This window comes from Sapajus apella, unplaced genomic scaffold (assembly GCF_009761245.1).
Source record: "Sapajus apella isolate SASKATOON/1434 unplaced genomic scaffold, GSC_monkey_1.0 scaffold23, whole genome shotgun sequence".
Taxonomy (NCBI): Eukaryota; Metazoa; Chordata; class Mammalia; order Primates; family Cebidae; genus Sapajus; species Sapajus apella.
In genome coordinates, this window is record NW_022436963.1 from 1685044 (window position 1) to 1710941 (window position 25898).

Sequence of the window (25898 nt, forward strand, 5' to 3'; positions counted from 1 at the left end):
CCACTGCAATCTCCGCCTCCTGGGTTCTAGCAATTCTCCTGCCTCAGCCTCCCGAGTAACTGGGACTACAGTTGCATGCTGCTATGCCCGGATGATTTTTTGTATTTTAGATGAGACGGGTTTTACTGTGTTGCCCAAGCTGGTATCGAACTCCTGAGCTCAGGCAGTCCACCCACCTCAGCCTCCCAAAGTGCTAGGAATATAGGCATGAGCCACTGTGCCTGGCCTATGTGGTACCTCTTCAGCAGCCAGACCTAGTTCATCAGACACAAGGCCTTCATGATACCTTTGCTTGAGAAGCTTAACAACTCAATAAATCAAATGATGAATAAAAATTCTAATGTATGAAAATACTCTAATAGATAATAGATTAAGAATGGACATCCGCTGAAGGTGATTGCATCATCCTACCCATTCATTAATCTAACTCCCTACAGGTTACTTCCCTAGGAGATACTGACAAGTCTCTGTTTTGTCAAATACAGAGAAAGGCAGCAATGGGGAGGGGTGCAGTGTATGTATGTATGTCATACCTATGCTTGGTATATATGAGTTGCCTGCATATGATAGCAGCTGGGGAATCAAATCATAAATTGTTCTCAGACAGGTTTGTCCTGTGACTACCTATTCTTATTAAATAATCAGCTATATTGACCATTTTTGGTTTTGAAAAAATAGTAATTTTTTTAAGAGAGAAAAAAATTGGCTACCCATCAACAGTGATGTTAGAACCATTTCACATTCTTTAGCTTATGTCTAACCATGTGCAGGTTTAGAAAAGGGTTTGCCTGAGTCTGTGAGAATAAGAAATCATTGCCTTTGTAACACATGATGTAAAAGTAATCTCCAAGTTGACATGCTGATAGGGACTCCTGGCAAGGGGAATTACCTACCCTCAACAAAAGGTCATTCACAGCTACTGGAACATTTTTGTTGTCTGTGGCGTATAAGGTGCCTTAGAAATACCTGAATCCATTAATGCCTCCAAGTGATTAAATCAGAATTTGCAGGTGACTGAGATTGACAGTAGTGCCTTATTCTGGTGGCTGCTGTTCACTGTTCAAATGACAACCCACATGTTTTATGGATGAGGTATATAAATGTATGCTGTAACAGCAGTATCTCCCTCCAGAGCCACTGTGTACCAAGCACCAGGTCCCCCAGGGATAGTTGGCTCTATTCAGTATTTCATTCATTCAACAAGAGCTTACTAAGCTCCTTTTTGGTACCAGATACTCTTTGGTGCTGATAGTAAATAAAAGGCCAGCAAGATTAAGCAAACTCGAAGGCCTGGACCAGGAATTTGATAACAGAAAGTACTGTCGTATATAGTTTCTGGTGTGTAGTGACGATTCTCTATGAAAGCTTAGTCTTTCAGGAGATTAAAATAGATGATGAACTACTTCTACCTAGCAAGCAAGCAGGGTGAAATGAGTGACTATTTGACTGCCACCTGCTGATGCTGGTCTTTTTTGGTGCCTAGGGCTTATAATGATCAACATTTCTTGAGCCCTCACTATATTCTCTGCTAAGCTCTTTACATGTATGAATTTACTTAATCTTCACAAGCACCCCAAGAAGTAGATACTGTTGTCCCTACTTTACAGATGAGGAAATGGAAGCACAAAATTAAGGACCTTGCTGAAGGTCATGGAGTAGAGGCAAGATTCAAATTTAGGGAACTCAGCCCAGAATCCATGCTCTTAAAGGTGTTATATACTGTCTCTGGGCTTAGAAGGGGTTCATCTTAGGCCGGGTGTGGTGGCTCATGTCTGTAGTCCCAGCACTTCGGGAGGCTGAAGCAGGCGGATCACAAGGTCAGGACTTCGAGACCAGCCTGGCCAACATAGTAAAACCCCGTCTGTACGAAAAATACAAAAATTAACTCGGCATCGTGGCACATGCCTGTAGTCCCAGCTCAGAAGGCTGAGGCAGGAAAATCACTTGAACCTGGGATGCGGAGGTTGTGGTGAGCTGAGATTGCACTACTGCACTCCAGCCTGGGCAACAGAGCGAGACTCTGGAAAAAAATAATAAAGAAGAAGGGATTCATCTTGACCGACCTGAATTGGTAGAGCTTGATAGAGTGGTCCTTCCTGGATCCTTCCCTGCCTACAGAGCCTGTCTTTTTTCTGATTGGTCCCTAAGGCTAGACTGCCTGTCCCTAATAGTGAGCAGAAGCTGGTGAATGAAACGAGATCCCTCAGGAAAAAGAAAAAAAGAAAGAGAGAGAGAGAAATGAAACGAGATTCCTTCTCTACAGCCCAGCTGTGCCCTTCACCACCTGGGTGACCCCACTGCTCTGAACATATATCCTCATCTGTAAAGTGGAGATAAGATTACTTCAGGCCGGGCGCGGTGGCTCAAGCCTGTAATCCCAGCACTGTGGGAGGCCGAGGCGGGTGGATCACGAGGTCAAGAGATCGAGACCGTCCTGGCCAACATGGTGAAACCCCGTCTCTACTAAAAATACAAAAAATTAGCTGGGCATGGTGTTGCGTGCCTGTAATCCCAGCGACTCAGGAGGCTGGGGCAGGAGAATTGCCTGAACCTGGGAGGCGGAGGTTGCGGTGAGCCGAGATCGCGCCATTGCACTCCAGCCTGGGTAACAAGAGCGAAACTCCGTCTCAAAAAAAAAAAAAAAAAAAAAAAGATTACTTCATTGGATCATTTAGAGGATTAAATAAGATAATGTACTTAGTGGTTTCTGGCTCTGAGTACGTGCATAATAAATACAAGCAATTTTTATTATCATTGTCCTTAGCCTTGAAAACAAGCCAGGAAATAGTTTCTCAGAGACCAGATGCTAAGTAAGACCTAGGTAGACAGGCAGTTTTCCCTTGGTTTTGACAAGACAATAATTTTATCCTATGTATTTCTCTTGACTTTTTTGATGTGAAAAGCAGAGAGGTAAAGCATTATTTGACAGATGTATGGATTCAAGCAAGAAACTGAGGTCCAATTGCAAAGAAATGGCTTGTATAACTCAGAGCCCTGTCTGAGGAGACACAGAGGACCCTAGAGGGCGGAGAATGAACACAGCGCAGGGGCTAGTTCCAGAGTCGCATTCTCGGTTAGTTCACTTTCAAGTGTGGGTGAGGGTCCCTTGTCAGTAGGCAGATTTTTTTTTCCCCTGCATCAACACATTATTTGCTGGCTAGTGTTTATTAAATGAAACTTTAATGTGCAATAGAATTTATGATTTGTCCAAAATGGAGAGAGAAGGGAGCTCCTTAACAGGCTTGTTGAGCCCCTTTTCCCACCCGTTCCTGTGCCAGACTTTCCCAAAGGCTTACTTGCCAATGGTTGCTTCTCAGATTGCAGGGCTAGCTCACTCTGTAAGCTCCAAGCCAGAGTGATACTGCCACCACCGCTGTTGCTCCCACCAGCCATTCAGTTTCCTGCTCTAAGGATGTAACTTTGCTGTGAAGCTTTCACCTTCCTCCTTTCTTCCTGTCTTCTGTGTTGTATGTCTTTGTCCTGGTGCTTTTGCCATACAGCCAGTGTTTGAAAGGAAATTTTCGGCACCAAAGTTATAGCCCTTACTACCTTTCCAAGGAGATGTGAGTTAGCCATGGAAAAGAAGAGGGCTCCTCTGCCTCTGTGCAGAAGGAAGAGTTTGCTTCTTGATAGTGTGCTAGCTCCTGAGCTAAGTGGGGGACTTGCCGGGACTCAAGAGAGTGCACCTGACCTCTGGACAAGTAGACTGGGCATAGCCTGCCCAAGAACAGCACCTAATCTACAAGAACCAAGGCTGAAGACTGATTTCACCTTCTCGCACTCCCCTTCCCTTGCACTCCCTTAAGCTTGCTCTGCAACACTGCCCCAGGTCTGTGGCTTAAAACAGCCATTTCCTTTCACCAGTGAATAAGCTCACTCTTTATAAAAATGTTTCAGCTTGGGGATTGGAAAGGCTCTCTGTGCCTTTCCATCTCTTATCTATTTCTTCAAGGGTTGATGTTGATGGTTTCTGTCTTTGTCTTTACAGGGAACTCTAATGATCCAAGACAAAGAAGTTACCCTCGAGTATGTACCAAGCCTGGATTTTTGGTACTGCAAACGAGTAAGTACCAAGAATTCCTTTCTTTAGAAGTAAGCATCCGGAATAACACCTCCTCCATATCTCTAGGAAGGCTGCCTGCTAACATGCATTCCCAAGGACAAAGCTCTTCTTCCTCAGCTCAATTCAGTTAAACAGGAAGAGGTCAAGGCAAGGTCATTCATAATTTCTCCTTCCCAGCTGCTACATCTGACCATAGAGGGTTCTGGACCTGCAATTGGAGATACTTTCTCAAGGACATGTGCCATGATTTCTGTCAGTTATAAAAATAACAGTTCCTTGACATATACTGTTTTCTCATCTCTCCTGAGGGTGGTCATAAAGGAATTCTTATTTGGAAAAGTAGGTTTGGAGAGACTAGTTCTGTGGGAGTTGTACATTTTTTGGATATTTTTTCTATCTCCATGGATTTGCCTGTTCTGGATATTTCATATAAATGAAATTAAAATATGTAACCTTTTGTGTTGTTGGCCTTTCACTAGCATGTTTTCAGAGTCCACGTGTGTTGTAGTATTTATCAGTACCTCGTTTCTTTTTATGGCTAAATAATATAGATATATCACATTTTGTTCATTAGTTGATGGACATTTGGGTTGTATCTGCCTCTTGACTTTGGTGAATGATAGAACCTTTGTGTGCTAGTTTTTGTTTGAACAGCTGTTTTCAATTATTTGGGGGTATGTATCCAGGAGTGGAATTGCTGGGTTATATGGTACTTTTATATTTAACTCTTTGAGGAACCACCAAACTGTTTTCCTTTTATTATTATTATTAGCAAACTTTTTCATAGACCACAGCTGCACTATTTTATATTCCTATCACCAATATGTAAGGGCTTCTTTCTCCCCCTCCTTGCCAACATTTATTATTTTTCCTTTTTTTGATAATAGCCATCTTAGTGGGTATGAAAAATATCTCATTGTGGTTTTGATTTGCATTTCCCCAATGACTTTGAGGATCTTTTCATGTGTTCATTGGCCATTTGTATATCTCTTTTTGAGAAATGTTCAACCAAGTGCTTTGCCCTTTGGAAGTGGTTTCTGTGTCTTTTTGTTGAGTTGTAAGAGTACTTTATATTTTCTGGATATTAATCCCTTTTCAGACATATGATTTGTAAATATTTTCTATGTGTTAACTTTCACTTTCTTGAGAGTATCCTTTTTTAAAAAAAAGAGAGAGAGAGTGTGTTAAGGTCAGCCAGGTGTGGCTCGTGACTATAATCCCAACACTTTGGGAAGCAGAGGTGGGCAGATCACTTGAGCCCAGGAGTTTGAGACCAACATGGCAAAACCCATCTCTGTGGTGGTGCATTGCCTGTAGTCCTTGCTACTCAGGAGGCTGAGGTGGGAGGATCACCTGAGTCCAGGAGCTCGAGGCAGCAGTGACCCATGATAGTGCCACTGTACTTCAGTATTCCAGCCTGGGTGACAGAGGAAGACTTTGTTGCAAAAAAAAAAAATTTTTTTTTAAGTTTATTATATACCTATTAAGTAATTAAAACAAATGTTAACAGTGGTATTATTTATAATAGCCAAAAAATGGAAATAACTAAAATGTCCATTAGCTGATGAATGGATGAACAAAATTAGCATATCCATACAATGAAATGGTTTTTGACAGTGAAAAGGAATGAAATACTGAATCATGTTACAACCCAGATGAACCTTGAAACTACTATGCCAGACACAAAAAAGCATACATTGCACAATTCCATGTCCCTAGGGGTAAGAATGGGAGGTGACTTCACTAGATTTCCTTTGGGGTGATGAAAATGTTTCAAAATTAGATGGTGGTGATGGTTGCGCTATACATTTACTAAAAATCGTTGACTCGTACATGTAAAATAGGTAAGTTTTATGGGTTTTGTTTTTGTTTTTAAGACAGAGTCTTGCTTTGTCACCCAGGATGGAGTGCAGTGGCACAATCTTGGCTCACTACAACCTTCACCTCCACCTCCACCTCCACCTCCACCTCCTGGGTTCAAGCAATTCTCATGTCTCAGCCTCCTGAGTAGCGAGATGGGGTTTCTCCATGTCAGCCGTGCTGGTGTTGAACTCCTGGCTTCAAATGATCCAACCGCCTTGGCCTCCCAAAGTGCTAGGATTACAGGCATATGCCATCATGCCAGACCTGTTTTATGGTATTTAAATTATACCTACTAAGGTTAGGATCCTAATTGCGCCACTCACTAGCTGAAGTGTCACACACTTCATTCATTCACATGTAGATATTCAGTTGTCCCAGCACCATTTGTTGAGAGACTATTCTTTCCCCATAGGCACTTTCCCCATTATCAAAAATCAGTTGACCATAATCTATAGGTTTATTTCTAGATTCTCAGTTTTATTCTGTTGATCTATATGTTTACACACAGCAGTAGTTACTATAGCAGCTCTCCTGTGGTAACAACCCTCAAATCCCAGTGGCTTAAAACAATAAACATATTCTTCACTCACATTACATGTCAGGGACTATGGGTTGTTTGCTACAGTTCTGTTCCACATGGTTTCTCATCCCAGCACCCAGGCAGAAGAAACAGTCTCAATATGGGACAGTGTTCTTCTGGCTAAGGGAGAAGTTCATTCATACAAGCATTGGCTTCTAAAGCTTTTCTTAGACCTGGTGTAGGTCATGTTGACTCACGTTCTATTGGCGAAAGCAAAGAAGACACATGGCCAAGGATGACAATGGAGAAAGGAAGTGTACTCGCCCTATAGGGAGGCATGACAGCCTTTGGTAGTGGGGAGGGTATGTGTGTATTTGTGTGTAATCGGCTTATAGTGAAGGGAACAATGAAATAACTGATTATAGTGATCTTATTCAAGTGATTTAACCTTTCTAGGCCTCAGTTTCCTCATCTACAAAATGAGGAGATAGTAGTACCCATTTTCATGGAGTTAATTGGGGTTGCCAGGATCAATAAGTGATGACATATATAGTAGACCAGATACATGGTATGTGCTATTTAAGAATTAGCCACTACTGGCCATGTGCGGTGGCTCACGCCTGTAATCCCAGCACTTTGGGAGGCTGAGAGGTGGCCAGATCACCTGAGGTCAGGAGTTTGAGACCAGCCTGACGAACATGGAGAAACCCCGCCTCTACTAAAAATACAAAATTAACCAGGCGTGGTGGTGCATGCCTGTAATCCCGGCTACTCGGGAGGCTGAGACAGGAGAATCACTCGAACCTGGGAAGTGGAGGTTCTGGTGAGCCAAGTTCATGCCATTGCACTCCAGCCTGGGAAACGAGCAAAACTCCGTCTCAAAAAAAAAATTAGCCACTGCTACTGTTGTTATTGTTTTCTCCTCGACTCCATGGTTCTTACTCTGGTTTCCCACCAGCCAAGTTTCTGTCCCTCGTGGCATTTGGAAGGTCAGTAGCAAAAGTTCAAAGTTTCAGGGTTGAGCAGTGTGCTTGACTATTTGTTCACATGTGCAGGCAAGAATAATTATATTCACATTAAAAATCTCTTCCCAGCTGGGCATGGTGGCTCATGCCTCTAATCCCAGCATTTTGGGAGACTGAGGCGGGTGGATTGCCTGAGCTCAGGAGTTAGAGACCAGCCTGGGCAACATGGTGAAACCCTGTCTCTACTAAAATACAAAAAATTAGCCAGGTATGGCAGCGTGTGCCTTTAGTCCCAGCTACTCGGGAGGCTGAGGCAGGAGAATTACTTGAACCTGGGAGGCAGAGATTGCAGTGAGCCGTGATCACGCACCACACTGTACTCCAGCCTTGGCAACAGCGAGACTCTCTCCAAAATTTAAAAAAAATTTTAAAGATTGTCTCTTCCCTTATTCTGGGCTAGTGAATGTTCCCTTTCAGTATCTTTTAGATAGCTGCCAGAGACATAACCTGCATCTCTTCCTCCTACCTCATGCCTCATTATTAGTGTTTAAGAAAGGAGTTGATGGCCGGGTGCAGTGGCTCACACCTGTAATCCCAGCACTTTGGGAGGCTGAGGCAAGTGGATCATGAAATCAGGAGTTCAAGACCAGCCTGGCCAACAAGTGAAACCGTGTCTCTATAAAAAAATAATAATAATAAAAAATTAAAAAGGAGTTGATAATTGAATTCTTGTCAGTTCTAGCCAACTGTGAATGAGGATCTCACAACCAATTCAGGCCCAGGTTTTGGGTGCAGACTGTAAATGGCCTTGGGATAATAATATTCTATAAACCATTTAACAGTAGTTTTCTAGGCATATTTCCTATAGTAATCTTTATCCAGGGCAAAAGCATTTGGGCTGCACCAAAGTCCCAGGTGCCTGTTAGAAGGTAGCTCGCAAACAGTAGCTCATCAGATCCTGTCTGCCAGATCTGATCAGTGGGGAATATCAGTTTCTTTTTTTAAGCTTTGAGTGGATCTGGGATATGGCTTCTTTCATTTTTAGGAGGTTTTACTTTGTTAGATGTACATAGGTTTTTAAAAATGTTTTCTGTCAAATTCAATTATTTCCTCCTTCCTTCCAGTGTAAGGCAAGCGTTGGTGGGCACCGATCTTCCTGTTCATTCTGCAAGAACCCAAGGGAAGGTGAGTGGCAGAAGTGGTAGCAGTTTTTATCTTGTGCATTGAGCAAAACAAATTTTTTAATTTTTTTTTTGAGACGGAGTCTCGCTCTGTTGCCAGTCTATCCTGGCTTCAAGTGATTCTCCTGCCTTAGCTTCCTGAGTAGCTGGGACTACAAGCACACACCACCACACCCAGCTGATTTTTGTATTTCTAGTAGAAACAGGGTTTCACCATGTTGGCCTGGATGGTCTCAATTTCTTGACCTCATGATCCACTCACCTCCACCTCCCAAAGTCCTGGGATTACAGGCGTGAGCCACTGTGCCTGGTGAGCAAAACAAATTTCATGCTTTCCTTGGCTTTAAAGAATTATCATCCCTAAATCCAAGTTGATCTACAAATCCTTTTTTTTTTTTTTTTTTTCCCCCCAGACAGAGTCTCGCTTTGTCACCCAGGCTGGATTGTAGCGGCACGGTCTTGGCTCATTGTAACCTCTGCCTCCCAGGTTCAAGCAATTCCCCTGCCTCAGCCTCATGAGTAGCTGGGATTACAGGCACATGCCACCATGCCCAGCTAATATTTTTGTATTTTTAGTAGAGATGTGGTTTCACCATGTTGGTCAGGGTGGTCTTGAACTCCTAATTCATGATCTGACTACCTCACCCTCGCAAAGTGCTAGGATTACAGGCATGAGCCACTGCACCTGGCCTACAAACCTTTTAAAAGTGGAGTTTGGGCTGGGCACAGTGGCTAATGCCTGTAATCTCATCACTTTGGGAGGCCGAGGCAGGTGGATCACCTGAAGTCAAGAGTTCGAGACCACCTGTCCAACATGCCAAAGTCCTGTCTCTACCAAAATTACAAAAATTAGCCAGGTGTGGTGGCACATGCTTGTAATCCCAGCTACTCTGGAGGCTGAGGCACGAGAATCACTTGAACCCAGGAGTCAGAGGTTGTAGTGGGCCAAAATCATGCCACTGCACTCAGGCCTAGGCAACAGAGTGAGGAAAAAAAAAAAAAAAAAATATATATATATATATATATATATATATATATATATGTATATGTATTGCCATTAGATGCCCAACTTAACCTGATCTGTTAGTAAATGATTTCAGATGTCAGTTTCACCAGAGGAAAGAGATAGGGTTGTGGGCTCCTAGGCTAAAGTGGGTAAGTGGGCAGCTGAACAGAGGTCAGTATATATATATATATGTGTATATATATATATATATATATATATATATATATTTTTTTTTTTTTTTTTTTTTTTTTTTTTTTTTGAGACGGAGTTTCGCTCTTGTTAGCCAGGCTGGAGTGCAATGGCGCGATCTCGGCTCACCGCAACCTCCGCCTCCTGGGTTCAAGCAATTCTCCTGCCTCAGCCTCCCGAGTAGCTGGGACTACAGGCGTGCGCCACCATGCCCAGCTAATTTTTGTATTTTTAGTAGAGACGGGGTTTCACCATGTTGACCAGGATGGTCTTGATCTCTTGACCTCGTGATCCACCCGCCTCGGCCTCCCAAAGTGCTGGGATTACAAGCGTGAGCCACCGCGCCCGGTCTTAGGTCAGTATATTTTTATTTGGAATACATTTAAGGATTAAGGATGTTAGGTTGGAAAAGAGTCTTTATGACATCAGTCTATGTGGCAAATCTTTCTTCCACCTCCACTTATTTGAAGTTATTGGGAATCATTTGCTCTATTGTTTTCTCATTTACACCGTGTAAGCATTTCAGGATTTTCAAGAGAAAAGCATCTGTTAAAATAACAGTAAAATTATAAATTAGAGGCCAGGCGTGGTGGCTCATGCCTGTAATCCCAGCACTTTGGGAGGCTTAGACGGGTGGATCACCTGAGGCCGAGAGTTCAAGACCAGCCTGGCAAAAATGGTGAAACCCCGTCTCTACTACAAATAAAAATTAGCCGGATGTGGTCGCATGTGCCTATAGTTCCAGCTACTCGGGAGGCTGAGGCAGGAGAATCGCTTGAACCCAGGAGGCGGAGATTGCAGTGAGCCGAGATCGTACCACTGCACTCCAGCCTGAACAACAGAGTGAAAGTCTCTCTCAAAATATATATATATATGAGAAAATAATCAGGATTTGGGGAACATGCTATTATTTTTCAGGAATGAAACTATCAGCTTTCAAGTACTTAACTTTAATGTAAAATTTTTTAGAGAAATTTTAGGTAGGCAACCTTAAAGAGTCAGTCACATGCATCTGTAACAACAATCCTATAGTCATCCCTTAAGGAAAGCCACAGCATGACCATAAAATATAGTTCAGTGCAAGGATTCAGGTAGCCTTCTATTTGTTCCAAGGTTAGAATTTAATGTCCCTACGAGGAATTTCTTAGCTGGGCTTTTGACCTGTTGTGGAGATTTTACTCTGGTGAAGACTGAAAGGCAGGTGTTCTGAAAATCTTTAGGGAAAGGCTCTGTATGCTCTCAAGACCAAACCAAAATGTGGGAAGGGGGATGAACAACTGAGATTTTTGCTTGTTGGGTCACTTTAGGTTAGGCAAACTTGTGTTCCTCCACCCCTCCAACAAGAAAGACTTTTTCATAGCTATTCTAACAAATGAATAGATGGTTTATGAAAACCAGTGGACACCTTACCACTAACAAGAGACAACTTTAATCTGGAAACCTATCACTACTATTATAGAATCTCTATATTGCTCTCATATAATCTCTTTTTGAGCCACATGATTTCTAATGAACCCTCCAAGAATGAATTAATTACAAGAATGTGCTCCTAATTATAAAACAAACTATAAAGACAAATTATCCTGCTGTAGTAGAACATTTGAAATAAATTATTTATATTTTGAAGGACATCTGCCCATTATGCTTATTTGTATGTAAATCAGCTACTTGCAGATAGGTCTGTTCCTAGCTTCACTGGAGAAGGAGGGCCTGTGGTCTTACAGGATTTGAGTAATTGTTTGAGTACTATAACACTGGAAGAAACAAGGCTTCTAGACGTGTGTTTGGGATATGTGTTTCTACCAAACTTTTTTTACATTTTTTTTTTTTTTTTTTGAGACGGAGTTTTCGCTCTTGTTACCCAGGCTGGAGTGCAATGGCACGATCTCGGCTCACCGCAACCTCCGCCTCCTGGGTTCAGGCAATTCTCCTGCCTCAGCCTCCCGAGTAGCTGGGATTACAGGCACGTGCCACCATGCCCAGCTAATGTTTTTTTGTATTTTTAGTAGAGACGGGGTTTCACCATGTTGACCAGGATGGTCTCGATCTCTTGACCTCATGATCCACCCGCCTCAGCCTCCCAAAGTGCTGGGATTACAGGCTTGAGCCACCGCGCCCGGCCTTTTTTCTTTTTCTTTTTTTTTTTTTTAAGACAAAGTTTCCCTCTTGTTGCCCAGGCTGGAGTGCAGTGGCATGATCTCGGCTCACTGCAACCTCTGCCTTCTGGTTTCAAGCAATTCTCCTGCCTCAGCCTCCCGAGTAACTGGGATTACAGGTGCCTGCCACCAAGCCTGGCTAATTTTGTATTTTGAGTAGAGATGGGGTTTCACCATGTTGGTCAGACTGATATCAAACTACTGACCTCGTGATCCGCCTGCCTCAGCCTCCCAAAGTGCTAGGATTACAGGAGTGAGCCGCCACGCGCAGCTCTACCAAACCTTTAGTAAGGGCCATACATTCGGTAATTTTGTCCCCAGAATTTATCATTGATTATAATAGTCAGGTTCAGGGTATTATTCATTATATTTAAATGTTTGGTAGGTGATAGAGATTTCATAAGATTACATTTTTAAAATGCTTGGATAGAGTCTTCTGTGGACTGTTTCATGCCTTGTCTCAGCTTCGCTTAAAATCTTTTGCCAGGAACTGTCAGAGGACTTTTTATTAGGTATTTCTGAGACAATATTAAAAGCATTCCAGGCCGGGCGCGGTGGCTCAAACCTGTAATCCCAGCACTTTGGGAGGCCGAGGCGGGTGGATCACGAGGTCAAGAGATCGAGACCATCCTGGTCAACATGGTGAAACCCCGTCTCTACTAAAAATACAAAAAATTAGCTGGGCATGGTGGCGCGTGCCTGTAATCCCAGCTACTCGGGAGGCTGAGGCAGGAGAATTGCCTGAACCCAGGAGGCGGAGGTTGCGGTGAGCCAAGATCGCGCCATTGCACTCCAGCCTGGGTAACAAGAGCGAAACTCCGTCTGAAAAAAAAAAAGAAAAAAAAAAAAGCATTCCAGGCTGAGGGTGTTGGCTCATGCTTGTAATCCCAGCACTCTGGGAGGCCGAGGCAGGTGGATCACCTGAAGTCATGAGTTCGAGACCAGCCTGGCCAACATAGTGAAACCCCATCTCTACAAAAAATACAAAAAAATTAGCCGGGTGTGGTGGCGGGTCCCTATAATCCCAGCTATTTGGGAGGCTGAGGCAGGAGAATCGCTTGAAATCGGGAGGCAGAGGTTGCAGTGAGCCAAGATCATGCCATTGCTCTCCAGCCTAGGCAACAAGAGCAAAACTCCATCTCCCCCCCCCCCAAAAAAAAAAAAAGGCATTCTAATATGAGTATTTGCTGGCAGGTAAGAAGAAATTACAGTAGTAGTGTTTTTGTTGTTGTTGTTTTTTATAAAGCCTTCTAGGGATTCTCTTTGTTTCTGTTCCACTAGTGACAGAAGCCAAGCAAGAATTAATAACCTACCCTCAGCCCCAGAAAACATCTATACCAGCACCATTGGAAAAACAAGCCAACCAGCCCCTAAAACCTGCTGATAAGGAACCTGAACCCAGGAAGAGGGAAGAAGGACAAGAGTCCCGCTTAGGACATCAAAAGAGAGAAGCAGAAAGGTATCTGCCTCCTCGAAGGGAAGGGCCAACTTTCCGAAGAGACCGAGAGAAAGAGTCATGGTCTGGAGAGACACGCCAGGATGGAGAAAGCAAAAGTAAGTGGTTTGTCAGGGCACGTACCAGACTGTGACCATCACAGATGGGGCATAGATGGCCAATGTTGTGTCTGGGAGCTGTCTGCTTTCCAGTACCCTAAGAGATTTGTGCATGGCCTGATGACAGAAGCCATTGCTTTCTGTGGACCTTACTATACTCCTTAAAGCTATGCCCTTCAAATAGTAAATTGCCATATGAATGCAGTAAGGCATGATTTAATTTTTTTTTTTTTTTTTTTTTTTTTTTTTAAATTTTGAGATTAAGTCTCGCCCTGTTGCTCAGGTTAGAATGCAGTGGCACAATTTTGCCTCACTGCAGCCTCTGCCTCTGTTGCTCAGGTTAGAGTGCAGTGGCACAATTTTGGCTCACTGCAACCCCTGCCTCGGGTTCAAGTGACTCTCCTGCCTCAGCCTTGCAAGTAGCTGGGATTACAGGCATCTGCCACTGTACCCTGCTAATTTTTGTATTTTTAGTAGAGATGGGGTTAGGCTGGTCTCAAACTCCTGACCTCGTGAACCACCATGCCCAGCTGATTTTAGATTTTTAAGTATTGGTGAATAAAATTATTCAGTATTTATTTGTTGAGCATTTCTTTACAGAACCAGCCTTACTAGTAGCATCTGTAGTAAAAAATGACAGACTCCTGAAACTTCAAAAATTTCTCTTTCTCTCCCTTTTGTTGCTCTTCTCCCATTTATGGTTGGTTCAGCTATCATGCTAAAGCGTATCTATCGTTCCACACCACCTGAGGTGATAGTGGAAGTGCTGGAGCCCTATGTTCGCCTTACTACTGCCAACGTTCGTATCATCAAGAACAGAACAGGCCCTATGGGCCATACCTATGGCTTTATTGACCTTGACTCCCATGCGGTAAGTTTCCTCTACCTTGGATTGGTCTAGGGACAGATGGCTAAAGAACCTTCAAGAAGGTTTGAGTGATTTCTTGATCATTTGAATTCTTGTGTGCTACCTTGTATCATAATCCCTCTTACTCTCTCCTTTGGATTTACCATTCATTCAGGTAAGGTGACCGCCCTCAAAAATTAGAATCCTGTGTGGTTTTCCAGGTTCATTTTTGTCTTATGTCATTTACTGTTTCCAACTTATTTGCTTGTGAAGAATCTGAGTACTGAACCTTCAAGATTTTGGTGAACTTTCTGATTTACTTTGTTCAGCCACAGATGGTTTTATATTTGATGATAAAACATTTCCTCCTTTTCCTCAAAATATTTAATAGATCCCTGTGGCTTAAATTTTTAGTTGTGGGACCTTTTTCTATGGAAGTAAGGTAAAAATAATAATGAAAGTCATTGGTATTTCTTAGATTTCATGCTCAAAAGTCACAAGGAACTTAGTAAACTGGATCTAATTGATGATAGTTACTGCCTAAAAGAAGAGGATTTAGGGCCGGGCGCGGTGGCTTCCGCCTGTAATCCCAGCACTTTGGGAGGCTGAGGCGGGCGGATCACCTGAGGTTGGGAGTTCGAGACCAGCCTGACCAACATGGAGAAACCCCATCTCTACTAAAAATACAAAATTAGCCGGGCGTGGTGACACATGCCTGTAATCCCAGCTACTTGGGAGTTTGAACCAGGAGAATTGCTTAAACCTGGGAGGCGGAGGGAGGTTGCAGTGAGCTAAGATCGCACCATTGCATTCCAGCCTGGGCAACAAGAGTGAAACTCCATCTCAAAAAAAAAAAAAAAAAAAAAAAAGAGGATTTGAATTTCTGAAGTTTCGGCCAGAACTGACATCTATTATCTATTCTGATTCCTATTCCAATCAGTCCTTCATTAAAAGTTGCCTGTTTTTGCCAGTATGCTCCTACTGTTAAAATTTTGACCAGAATATAATGTAGTAAATTTACCCTCTGAGAAGGAAAATTCATGTTCATTTCTCTTTCAAAGGAGAATTTTTCTGTCTTTGGATTCTGGCTTTTTCTGTCTCTGGGTTCAAGTGTGTCTTTGGTTCTATAGGAAGCTCTTCGTGTGGTGAAGATCTTGCAGAACCTTGATCCACCATTTAGTATTGATGGGAAGATGGTGGCTGTAAACCTGGCCACTGGAAAACGAAGGTAAGGCAAAAGGGTGAGGATCTCTTGTGCTGCCCCCACTTGTGTTTTTGGGAGGAAACTTCTTTTCCTGGCTGGAAAGATAGTAAGGCATGATGTTTTCCTAACATAGACTGCTTCAGTTATGTGTTTATTAGTTTCTTTTTCTGAAGCCTAACCTGTTCTGACTCTTAAATTGTCTTCTTTCTTGAATAATACCAGGTACATTTGTCCTTTCCCTTTTGCCTGTCTGGTATCTTTGGATCCCAAGTGGCCTGGTGCAATAGCACCTACTTGTATTCCCAGCTACTAAGGAGGCTGAGGCAGGGGATTTACATGAGCCCAGGAGTTCCAGGCCATAGTGTGCAGTGATGATGCCTGTGAATAACCACTGTACTCCAACCTGGACAACACAGCAAGACCCCATCTCTTAATAAAAAAAAAATGGTGGTGCAGTTTTGGATGTGCAGACAGATCTCAATACATTCTTGCCCCTTGCAATCCTAGTAAAATGCTGTCCTGACTTTTCCTTCCCCTGACCTTGTTCATATTGCCATAGCCCTGAGAAATCTAATTCTTCTTTACTCCTTCACTCATCTTGACCCAGGAGTGGTAACTTGGAAATGGTCATATCAGAGAAACAGGCTTACCAATATGGGCCATATCTTGCTCTAGCACACTCCACTTAATGGCTCTTTTGCTCCAGTACTTGGCTTTTTGTGAGTCTTGCTGCTCCTTCCTTCAGGAGTATCTGGACCCCGCCCAACCTTCTTGTTGTCTAGGTTGGTTCCTTTCCTGCAAAATGGGGAATAGAGAATTTCTCAGTAGGAACTGTAGGATTAGGTACTTGTCAAGTGCCTTTTGGTAGCAGGCTTAAGAATTGTGTTATCTGTTACAGAAATGATTCTGGGGACCATTCTGACCACATGCATTACTATCAGGTAGGCTGTAACAGGTGGGGAATCCTGTATTAAAATCCTCAGGTGACTGAAAGGGTGATCTTGATTTTCTTCAGTGGGTGACTTGTTAAGGTGAATGGCTCTTGGATAGTTTTGTAATTTTAACTTGCCTTTCTATGATAGGGTAAAAAATATTTCCGAGATAGGAGGGGAGGTGGCAGAAATTCAGACTGGTCTTCAGATACAAATCGACAAGGACAACAGTGTAAGTAACCTTTGTTTTATTTCTGTTGCTCTCTTTTGCTTGACTTGCTACTCATTACTTGACATCTGTGATCACAGTTGGCAAGATCTGCTGTTGACTGAGGGTGCTCATCCAGAGAGAGAGACATCTATAGATGCACCTATTTGTGTTGGCCACCCTAATTCTTGGGTTGTTCTTGATGAGTCTCCAGTAAGGGCTTCATCAGACAGAGACTAACATTGGCTCTGATCTTGTTACGTTTAGCATCATCTGACTGCTACATATATGATTCCGCTACTGGCTACTATTATGACCCCTTGGCAGGAACTTATTATGACCCCAATACCCAGGTGAGTTTTGGGCTTTTTTTTTTTAAACTCTGTCAATGATCCTTTTGAGAAAAGCTTCCATAATTTGCTACTTTGAGGATTTTATTTCCTGGATTATCTGGATGCTCATTGCATGAAAAGTGGAAAGTTTAGATCTATGGAAACAGAACTTGATTGCTTATATGGAAAATCAGTGCCTTGTGGCAATACAGGTAAGAACAGTGTTGCTCTTGAAAAAGTGGACAATGGGTGGTCTGAATGTTTCCTGGTCCCTCGAGTGGGTTTTTAGATTGATGTGGACTCACCTCATCCTTGTAAGTAAAAGAGCTGTTTCTTCCCCTAGAAGGGAACTATGCTTCTTAGACCTGAAATTGGTGGGAAACCGAAACATTCTGTAGACTTATTTGTTTCCAACTGTATCGCAGCAAGAAGTCTATGTGCCCCAGGATCCTGGATTACCTGAGGAAGAAGAGATCAAGGAAAAAAAACCCACCAGTCAAGGAAAGTCAAGTAGTAAGAAGGAAATGTCTAAAAGAGATGGCAAGGAGAAAAAAGACAGAGGAGTGACAAGGGTAAGAGGACTTGTTAATCTGTTGTCTTTTGCCACATAATTACAGATTAAAACGTAGGAGGTATAAACATAGGATATCTAGATTTGCAATATGCAGTTACTTTAAAAATACTCTGTCAATAAGTATTTTTACCTAGTTTTGGCAGGTAAAAATTACCTGGTGTAGTCAATTCACTCACTTCTTATAGCCCATAGCAACTCTCTCTTTGTTTTTTTTGGTTGGTTGGTTTGTTTGTTTGTTTTAACACTCTCTCTTTTACAAATGGGAAGAAACTATGGATGGTAGAACAAAGTGACCCAGCTCAAATCCTAACACCTCAGCTCCACACATTTTCACTTTTCTGCATTCCCTTTTTAGTGTTTGACTCTATACACATTTCACTAGTTGTAATTATAGCAGGAGGTACTGTTTAATCACTTTTTGTCGTAAGTATTTTTTCCATGGTTCTATAATACTCTATTGTTTTTAATGCCTACATGGTAAAAATTCATAGTATAACTATACCTTCATTGTCTTCATCTCTCCTGCATTATTTGTCTTCTCTTTCTAATGTTTTCTTTTTCTTTCTTTTCTTTTCGAGACAAGATCTTCCTCTGTCTCCCAGGTTAGAGTGCAGTGGCATGATCATAGCATGCTATAACCTCAAACTCCTGTGCTTAAGCAATCTGCCCACCTCAGCCTCCCAAGTAATGGGGACTACAGGCATGAGCCACCATGACCAGCTAATTTTTGCTTTTTTGTAGAGACAGGATCTCACTAGATTAGCCAGGCTGGTCTCAAACTTCTGGCCTTAAGTAATCCTCCTGCCTCATTCTCTCAAAGTGCTTCACTTACAGGCATGACCCACCTTGCTCACCTCTTTCTAATCTTACACTGTCATAATATGTAGCATTTAGCATTTTATTTTCTTCTTTTAAATTGCTTCCTTATGGCACATTTTCAGAATCAGAGATAATAAACATTTTTACATCTAATATAAAGTCAAATTATTAGGCAGGGTTCATGCCTATAATCTGAGCACTTTGGGAGGCCAAGACAGGCCAAAAATACAAAAAAAATTAGCTGGCTGTGATGGCACATGCCTGTAGTCCAGGCTACTTGGGAGACTGAGGCAAGTGGATTACTTGAGAGCCCAGGAGATTGCAGTGAGCTGTGAGTGCACCACTATACTCGAGCATGGACAATGGAACCAGACCTTGTCTCAAAAAAAAAAAAAAAAAAAAAAAAAAAATCTGCCAGCGTGGCTCATGCCTATAATTCCAGCACTTTGAGAGGCCAAAGCAGGTGGATCACTTTAGGTCAGGAGTTCAAGACCAGCCTGGCCAAAATGATGAAACTCTGTCTATACTAAAAATACAAAAATTAGCCACGCATGGTGGCGCACACCTATGGTCCCAGCTACTTGGGAGGCTGAGGCAGGAGAATCACTTGAACCTGAGAGGTGGAGGTTGCAGTAAGCTTGATATTAGTTTATGCATTAGTGAAAATGGATGAATTTGTTTATGGTTCAATTTATAACATTTTTTTTTTCCAACACTGTTAGTTGTTTAGAGATACAGAAAAGAGAAGAGAGAGTGTGTTTTTAAAGAACTTAGAGTCATATTTGTTTAATATTTGGACTCTGCTTCACCCACTTAATCTAATTGTAGTCCCAATCATTTGTAAAATTAAGATAGGGAGGCTAGGCATGGGGTGGATCATGAGGTCGAGAGATTGAGACCATCCTGGCCAACATGGTGAAATCCTGTCTCTGCTAAAAATACAAAACTTAGCTGGATGTGGTGGCACTCACCTGTAGTCCCAGCTACTCGGGAGGCTAAGGCAGGAGAATTGCTTGAACCCACGAGGCGGAGGTTGTAGTGAGCCCTATGTAGGAGGATCATAATAAAGTCTGAAGAAGACAATGTGATATATACATGCCTCCTCTGGTCTGACATACTGTAATCATGCAATACATACTAATATTATATATTACATTTTATTTTTTGAGATAGAGTCTTGCTCTGTTGCCCAGGCTGGAGTGCAGTGGTACGATCTTGGCTCACTGCAGCCTCCACCTCCCAGGTTCCAGCATTTCTCCTGCCTCAGCCCCACCAAGTAGCTGGGATTACAGGCCCACACCACCATACCCAGCTAATTTTTTTAGTAGGAACTCGATTTCACCATGTTGGCCAGGCTGGCCTTGAACTCCTGACTTCAAGTGATCTGCCCACCTCAGCCTCCCAAAGTGCTGGGATTATAGACATGAGCCACTGCGCCTACTGATGTTATATATTTTAAAGGTTCTTTATTTCAAATTCACTATAGCAGTGTTACAGATATTTCTGTAATGTTGAATTAGGAGGTTTTGAAAATTAACCTAATTTCAACAGGGTTAGCTCTTAATCAGGTTTTTTTGTTGCTGTTTTTTTGAGACAAAATCTCACTCTGTTGCCCAAGCTGGAGTGCAGTGGCGCCATTGTGGCCTACTGTGACCTCTGCCTCCTGGGTTCAAGCAATTTTCCTGCCCTAGCCTCCTGAGTAGCTGGGATTACAAGCACCCGCCACCACGCCCAGCTAATTTTTGTATTTTTATTAGAGATGGGGTTTACCATGTTGCCCAATCTGGTCTCAAACTCCTGACTTCGGGTGATCCGCCCACCTCAGCCTCCCAAAGTGCTGAGATTATAGGCATAAGCCACTGCACCTGGCCTTAAGCAATTTTTTGTTTTGTAACAACAAAACATTGTTTTGTTTCCAACATGGAGTTTCGCTCTTGTTGCCCAGGCTAGAGTGCAATGGTACGATATTGGCTTACTGCAACCTCTGCCTCTCGGGTTCAGGTGATTCTCCTGCCTCAGCCTCCTGGGTAGCTGGGATTACAGGCCTCTGCCACCATGCCCAGCTAATTTTTATATTTTTAATAGAGACAGGGTTTCGCCATGTTGGCCAGGCTGGTCTCCAACTCCTGACCTCAGGTGATCTGCCCGTCTCAAGCCTCCCAAAGTGCTGGGATTACAGGTTCTAGCCACCACACCCAGGCTTAATCATTTTTTATGAGTGAATATCATATGAGAGTTACCTCTGGTTTGATCAGTTTCAGGAAAATGCCAGTGAAGGGAAGGCTCCTCCTGAAGACGTCTTTAAGAAGCCCTTGCCTCCTACTGTGAAGAAGGAAGAGAGTCCTCCTCCAGTAAGGCCAACTTTGATCCCCTGGGCTTAGGGCTGGGGGTGGGTTTGGTTCTGAGTGAGAAAGAAAGCTCAACAGCTGATGTTGTCCTCTGGGATTGGTCTTTTACCTCACTGTGTCTCCTGAATAAGGATTTCCGTTTATTTTGAGTACAAGCATGAGTTAAAGTTTCTTGTCTGCTAATGGGGACGTTACTCGACAACCAGAGGCAGTTATCTGCCCTCTTTCTCTCTATCCTATGCCATTCTTAACAGACGAGATGCCTAGTCCTTTTTATCATCTTGTTCTTGTCATTTCTCTAAATCACCAAGGAAACCCATTTTACTAGCCTCAATGTTTCCTGCCTTTTGGTGTCACACAAGATATGGAGTACCTGTGTGCTCATTTTTTATAGTTTCTGCCTGGACAGAGTGAACAATGCTAATATTGGTGCCCATTTTTTAGAAGTCTTCAAGCGCTAGTCTCAATCTAATCACCAGTGATTCTGATTGAATGCAATTATATAACAATAGTGACCATGCATTATCTCTTTGTTTTGATTGCTCACAGACCAGTGACTATACATCATTATTTAACAGTTCCTATAAGGTGCTCTTTTTCTGCTCCACATTATTAATTCAACTCCTTATAGCTTCTCTCCTAACCATGTCTTTGCTTTTACCTTTCATATGAGCTAGATCTGTCTACCCAAGTGCCTATCAATGCAGTTGCTTTTAGTTTACTTCCTAAATCCTCTTTGCTAGAGTCTCGATGAAAGTCATCTTTTCTTCCTCCATGAGTTACAGTAATTTGGAGGTATTTTTCTCTTCCTCTTCGTAATTTTTAACCTCTTAACTGTTACTGTTTTCTGTGCTTATTCTCCTTTCTCTTCCTTCTCACATTCTGTTGCTAGAGTCACTTCTAAAGGAATCTCTCTTGTCTATTCTCAATGTGCAAGGAGCAAAGCCAAGCTCTGGCCATGTTGCCTCCATCTGGGAAATGAGCAGCATGGTTAATGAGCCTATTATGAACCCAATTCATTATTCCATCTGAAAGAGAACAAAGAAATGAGAAGCCCATATCAGAATATCCAAAAAATGGATCCCAAAATATAGGCTGAATTTGATACTGATCCCTGGCCTTCTCCTTCCAGCCTAAAGTGGTAAACCCATTGATCGGCCTCTTGGGTGAATATGGAGGAGACAGTGACTATGAGGAGGAAGAAGAGGAGGAACAGACCCCTCCCCCACAGCCTCGAATAGCACAGCCCCAGAAGCGAGAGGAGCTAACAAAGAAGGAGAATGAAGAAGACAAACTCACCGACTGGAATAAACTGGCTTGTTTGCTCTGCAGAAGGCAGTTTCCCAATAAAGAAGTTCTGATCAAACACCAGCAGCTGTCAGACCTGCACAAGGTATTAGAGGAAGGACCTATATCCTTTCAAACTGTTGACTCTTATTCTTGATGGGCATTATAGGGAATAAAGAAGCTTATACAGGCCAAGCATGGTGGCTCGTACCTGTAATCCCACCACTTTGGAGGCCATGGGAGGTAGATCGCTTGAGGTCAGGAGTTTGAGACCAGCCTAGCCAACATGGTAAAATTCTGTCTCTACTAAAAATACAAAAATTACGTGGATGTGGTGGCACACACCTATAATCCCAACTACTTGGGAGTCTGAGGCAGGAGAAGCGCTTAAACCTGGGAGGTGGAGGTTGCAGTGAACCGAGATCACAACACTGCACTCCAGCCTAGGTGACACAACAAGACTCCATCTCAAAAAAAAAAAAAAAAAAAAAAAAAATGAAGAAGCAGCAGCTTATACAATCCTTCCTCAGCACATATCAGCTCCAGTTCCTATCATTAAAACAGTCCAATTCAAGAATGAATTGCTCTGGATTAAGGTTATGCCCACCTTCAAAGAACTTCCATTTGTAGACCCAAGCCAAACATTGTGGCTTTGGCTAGGGTGGCAAATATGAAAGTTGGGTAGGAAGAGAAAGGGTTGTGGAATAGGACACTTACTTGCTGGATTTCTCATCTTAGCTCTGTCATTAACATTACAGTTGGACCTCAGATAAGCCCCTTTTCTTCTTCGGTCCTTCTAACTTCAACTGGTTCTATCCAGCTCTGACAGTGTGCAGTTTTCACCATAGGTGAATCAAATTCTGCCATGTCTTCATGTAGTGAATATTGTTATGAGCCAGAGCACAACAGCTATTCTTGGGATGTTAAACTAACAAACATTGGTCTTCCCCTGCAGGATTCCTATTTATATGTACAGACCAAGGATCCAAATTATGGATAAATAAAGTCTCTAAATGGACTCACATTCTCAGAGCAATTTGAGAATGAGAATTTCACACCCCTTCTCTGGTAGACATTGCAAGAGCAGGTGATGGGACTAGATTTAGACTTTCTCTGAACACAGAACTCAAAGTTTCATTTAGCTAAAAGCTGAGAAGCTCTGCTTTTGGTAATAGGTACACTACTTTTCCCAGCCATCTCATGTGGAGGCTCTGCAAAGATAGGACTCTGAAAAGCTCCTCCTGATAATCCCTGGAACAAACTACCTCCCATGTCCCTTTGACTTGAAATTCTGAATTACCAGACTGACACATTGGAATTTCACCCGTCTGGTATAAATGCTAATAAATGGCCAAAGCAATAAAAAGTAATTGTTGGCCGGGTATGGTGGCTAACGCCTGTAATCCCAACACTTTGAGAGACCAAGGCGGGTGGATCACCTGAGGTCAGGAGTTTGAGACCAGTCTGACCAACATGGTGAAACCCCATGACTACTAAAAATACAAAAATTAGCTGGGTGTGGTGGCGCATGCCTGTAATCCCAGCTACTCAGGAGGTTAAGGCAGGAGAATCACTTGAACCTGGGAGGCAGAGGCTGCGGTGAGCCAAGATCACACCACTGAACTCCAGCCTGGGCGACAGAGTGAGACTCTGTCTCAAAAAAAAAAAAAATAGTAATTGTCAAAAAAGAGGAGCCACAGGTCTGGTGAATTCCCAAACTGAACTGATCACAGGACAGTGGAAAGTAGACTGTAGTACTTTTACTTTCCTTAGGTCGTCCACTACAAAGAACTACCACTTCATGTAAGAGCTGCTTTGGACTCCTTAGGTTTTATACATATGCCTTGTGTAGTGGAGCCATGTATTAGGAGTTGCAACTCTCAGAGCAGTCAGTTGGAGCCCTGGGCGGGGGCTCCTTTTCATGTTTCTCTGGGGGCTTAAACAGTGACTCGTGTCTAGGAATAGCAGGCAAAGTGTGGGTATTTGGTTTTTCTTTTTTTATTTTTATTTTTCTTGAGACCCTCATCTTGGAAAGGCATTTGGTTTTCTTCACTGGTGTGCCCACATCCTCTCTCCCATGATTTTCACCTTAGATAAAGAGGTAAACTAAATATTTGTTTCCCACATCTTGGAGCTAAGTAAAATGATACCGATACTCCCTTTTATGCCATACCACATAACTAATCTGTATGACAAGACCAGTTAGGGATTATTGCTTGCAGGGTATAGTAATTTAGTAGAGCTGGTCAATCAAAAGAGCTACAATCCAAAAGCAACTATTGAGAAGGGCCTAGAAGCATTTCTAGGACCATTGTTTCTTACACCTATACTCATAGAATTGCCTCTCTTCTCAGCAAAACCTGGAAATTCACCGGAAGATAAAACAATCTGAGCAGGAGCTAGCCTATCTGGAAAGGAGAGAACGAGAGGTAAACTTTGGTGACCTGTTGTTACTCCCTTGACCTCAGCTCTTTTTGCTTTCTGATACAGACTTCACAGGCTGTGCTAATCCCTCCTTATAAGAAGACGGAGAACAAAAGAGGCCCCAAAAGATAGTATATACATTTGCCAAATTCTATAATACATCAAAATAGGTGCTTTTTATTATTTATAAGTTATACCTCAATAAAAGTAATACCTTTTTTTTGTTTGTTTTTGCCCTTCCATCCCCAAAGGTGGTATCTTTTTAAAAGGTGGTGTTAGGGTCTCCAGGTAGGTAGCACTCCTCTTTGCTGCTCAGCTTTTAAGTCAATTGAGTTAATGAAAGAGTGTTGAATAGGGCTGCTGAAATAGCATCTTTTACTATTAAAGGCTAAGCTGGAGGAATTAGCTTAGTGTGAGAGTCAAATGAACTTGCTACCTCAACCACACAATTAGGGTGACTTACCTATCCAGTCACAGGCTTCACTGGCCTCTCTTATGATGGTTAAGAACCCACCTATGGGTCAGGCACAGTGGCTCATGCCTGTAATCCCAGTACTTTGGGAGGCTGAGATGGGCGGATCCCTTGAGCTCACAAGTTTGAAACCAGCCTGGGTAACATGGCGAAATCCCATCTCTACAAAAAAATACAAAACTTAGCCGGGCTTACTGGTGTGTGCCTGTAGTCTCAGCTACTCGGGAGCCCGAGGGAGGATGGCATGAGCTGGGAGGCAGAGGTTGCAGTGAGCCGAGATTGTGCCACTGCACTGCAACCTGGGTCATAGAGCCAGACCTTGTCTCAAGAAAAAAAAAAAGGAATCTACCTGTGGAGAGCCAGGTACAGTGGCACATGTATGTAATCCCAGCAGTTTGGGAGGCTGAGGTGAAAGGATCACTTGAGCTCAAGAGTTCCAGCCTGCAGTGAGCTATGATCACACCCCTGTACTCCCGCCAGGGTTACAGAACAAGTCCCTGTCTCAAAAACAAATAGAAGAATCCACTTATGGAGAACTATTGGAGATAATGAATTCACAAACTGAACTGGCCATAGGACAGTGGAAAGTAGATTGTAGTACTTTTCCTTTCCTTAGCATTGTCTACTACAAAGAACCACCTCTCCATGTAAGAGGTTCTTTGAGGCTGGGCTCAGTGGCTCACGCCTGTAATCCCAGCACTTTGGGAGGCCAAGGCAGGTGGATCATGAGGTCAAGAGATTGAGATCATCCTGGCCAACTTGGTGAAACCCCATCTCTACTAATAATACAAAAATTAGCTGGGTGTGGTGGTACATGCCTATAATCCCAGCTACTTGGGAGGCTGAGGCAGGAGAATTGCTTCAGCCAGGGAGCCAGAGGTTGCAGTGAGCTGAGATTGTACCACTGCACTCCAATCTGGCGACAGAGCGAGACTCCATCTCAGAAAAAGTGCT

General features: G+C 42.8%; 1 protein-coding gene across 12 annotated transcripts in view; it reads left to right on the forward strand.

Moving 5' to 3' along the window:
- The window catches only part of RBM6 (RNA binding motif protein 6), a 139779-nt gene that overhangs the window by 106636 nt on the left and 7245 nt on the right, over nucleotides 1-25898 (forward strand). For 6 of the 12 annotated variants that reach the window (XM_032289905.1, XM_032289894.1, XM_032289896.1 and 3 more), the window contains 12 exons: nucleotides 3989-4063; nucleotides 8536-8596; nucleotides 13225-13497; nucleotides 14208-14368; nucleotides 15475-15572; nucleotides 16447-16489; nucleotides 16631-16712; nucleotides 16956-17041; nucleotides 17446-17592; nucleotides 20669-20764; nucleotides 21894-22154; nucleotides 24403-24477. In XM_032289905.1, coding sequence (XP_032145796.1) covers nucleotides 3998-4063; nucleotides 8536-8596; nucleotides 13225-13497; nucleotides 14208-14368; nucleotides 15475-15572; nucleotides 16447-16489; nucleotides 16631-16712; nucleotides 16956-17041; nucleotides 17446-17592; nucleotides 20669-20764; nucleotides 21894-22154; nucleotides 24403-24477 — 1449 coding nt within the window. In that variant the 5' untranslated portion in view covers nucleotides 3989-3997. Of the gene's footprint in view, nucleotides 1-2906; nucleotides 3074-3988; nucleotides 4064-8535; nucleotides 8597-13197; nucleotides 13498-14207; nucleotides 14369-15474; nucleotides 15573-16446; nucleotides 16490-16630; nucleotides 16713-16955; nucleotides 17042-17445; nucleotides 17593-20668; nucleotides 20765-21893; nucleotides 22155-24402; nucleotides 24478-25898 lie in introns of all 12 variants that reach the window. The other 6 variants (XM_032289892.1, XM_032289895.1, XM_032289897.1 and 3 more) reach the window with 3 other exon arrangements.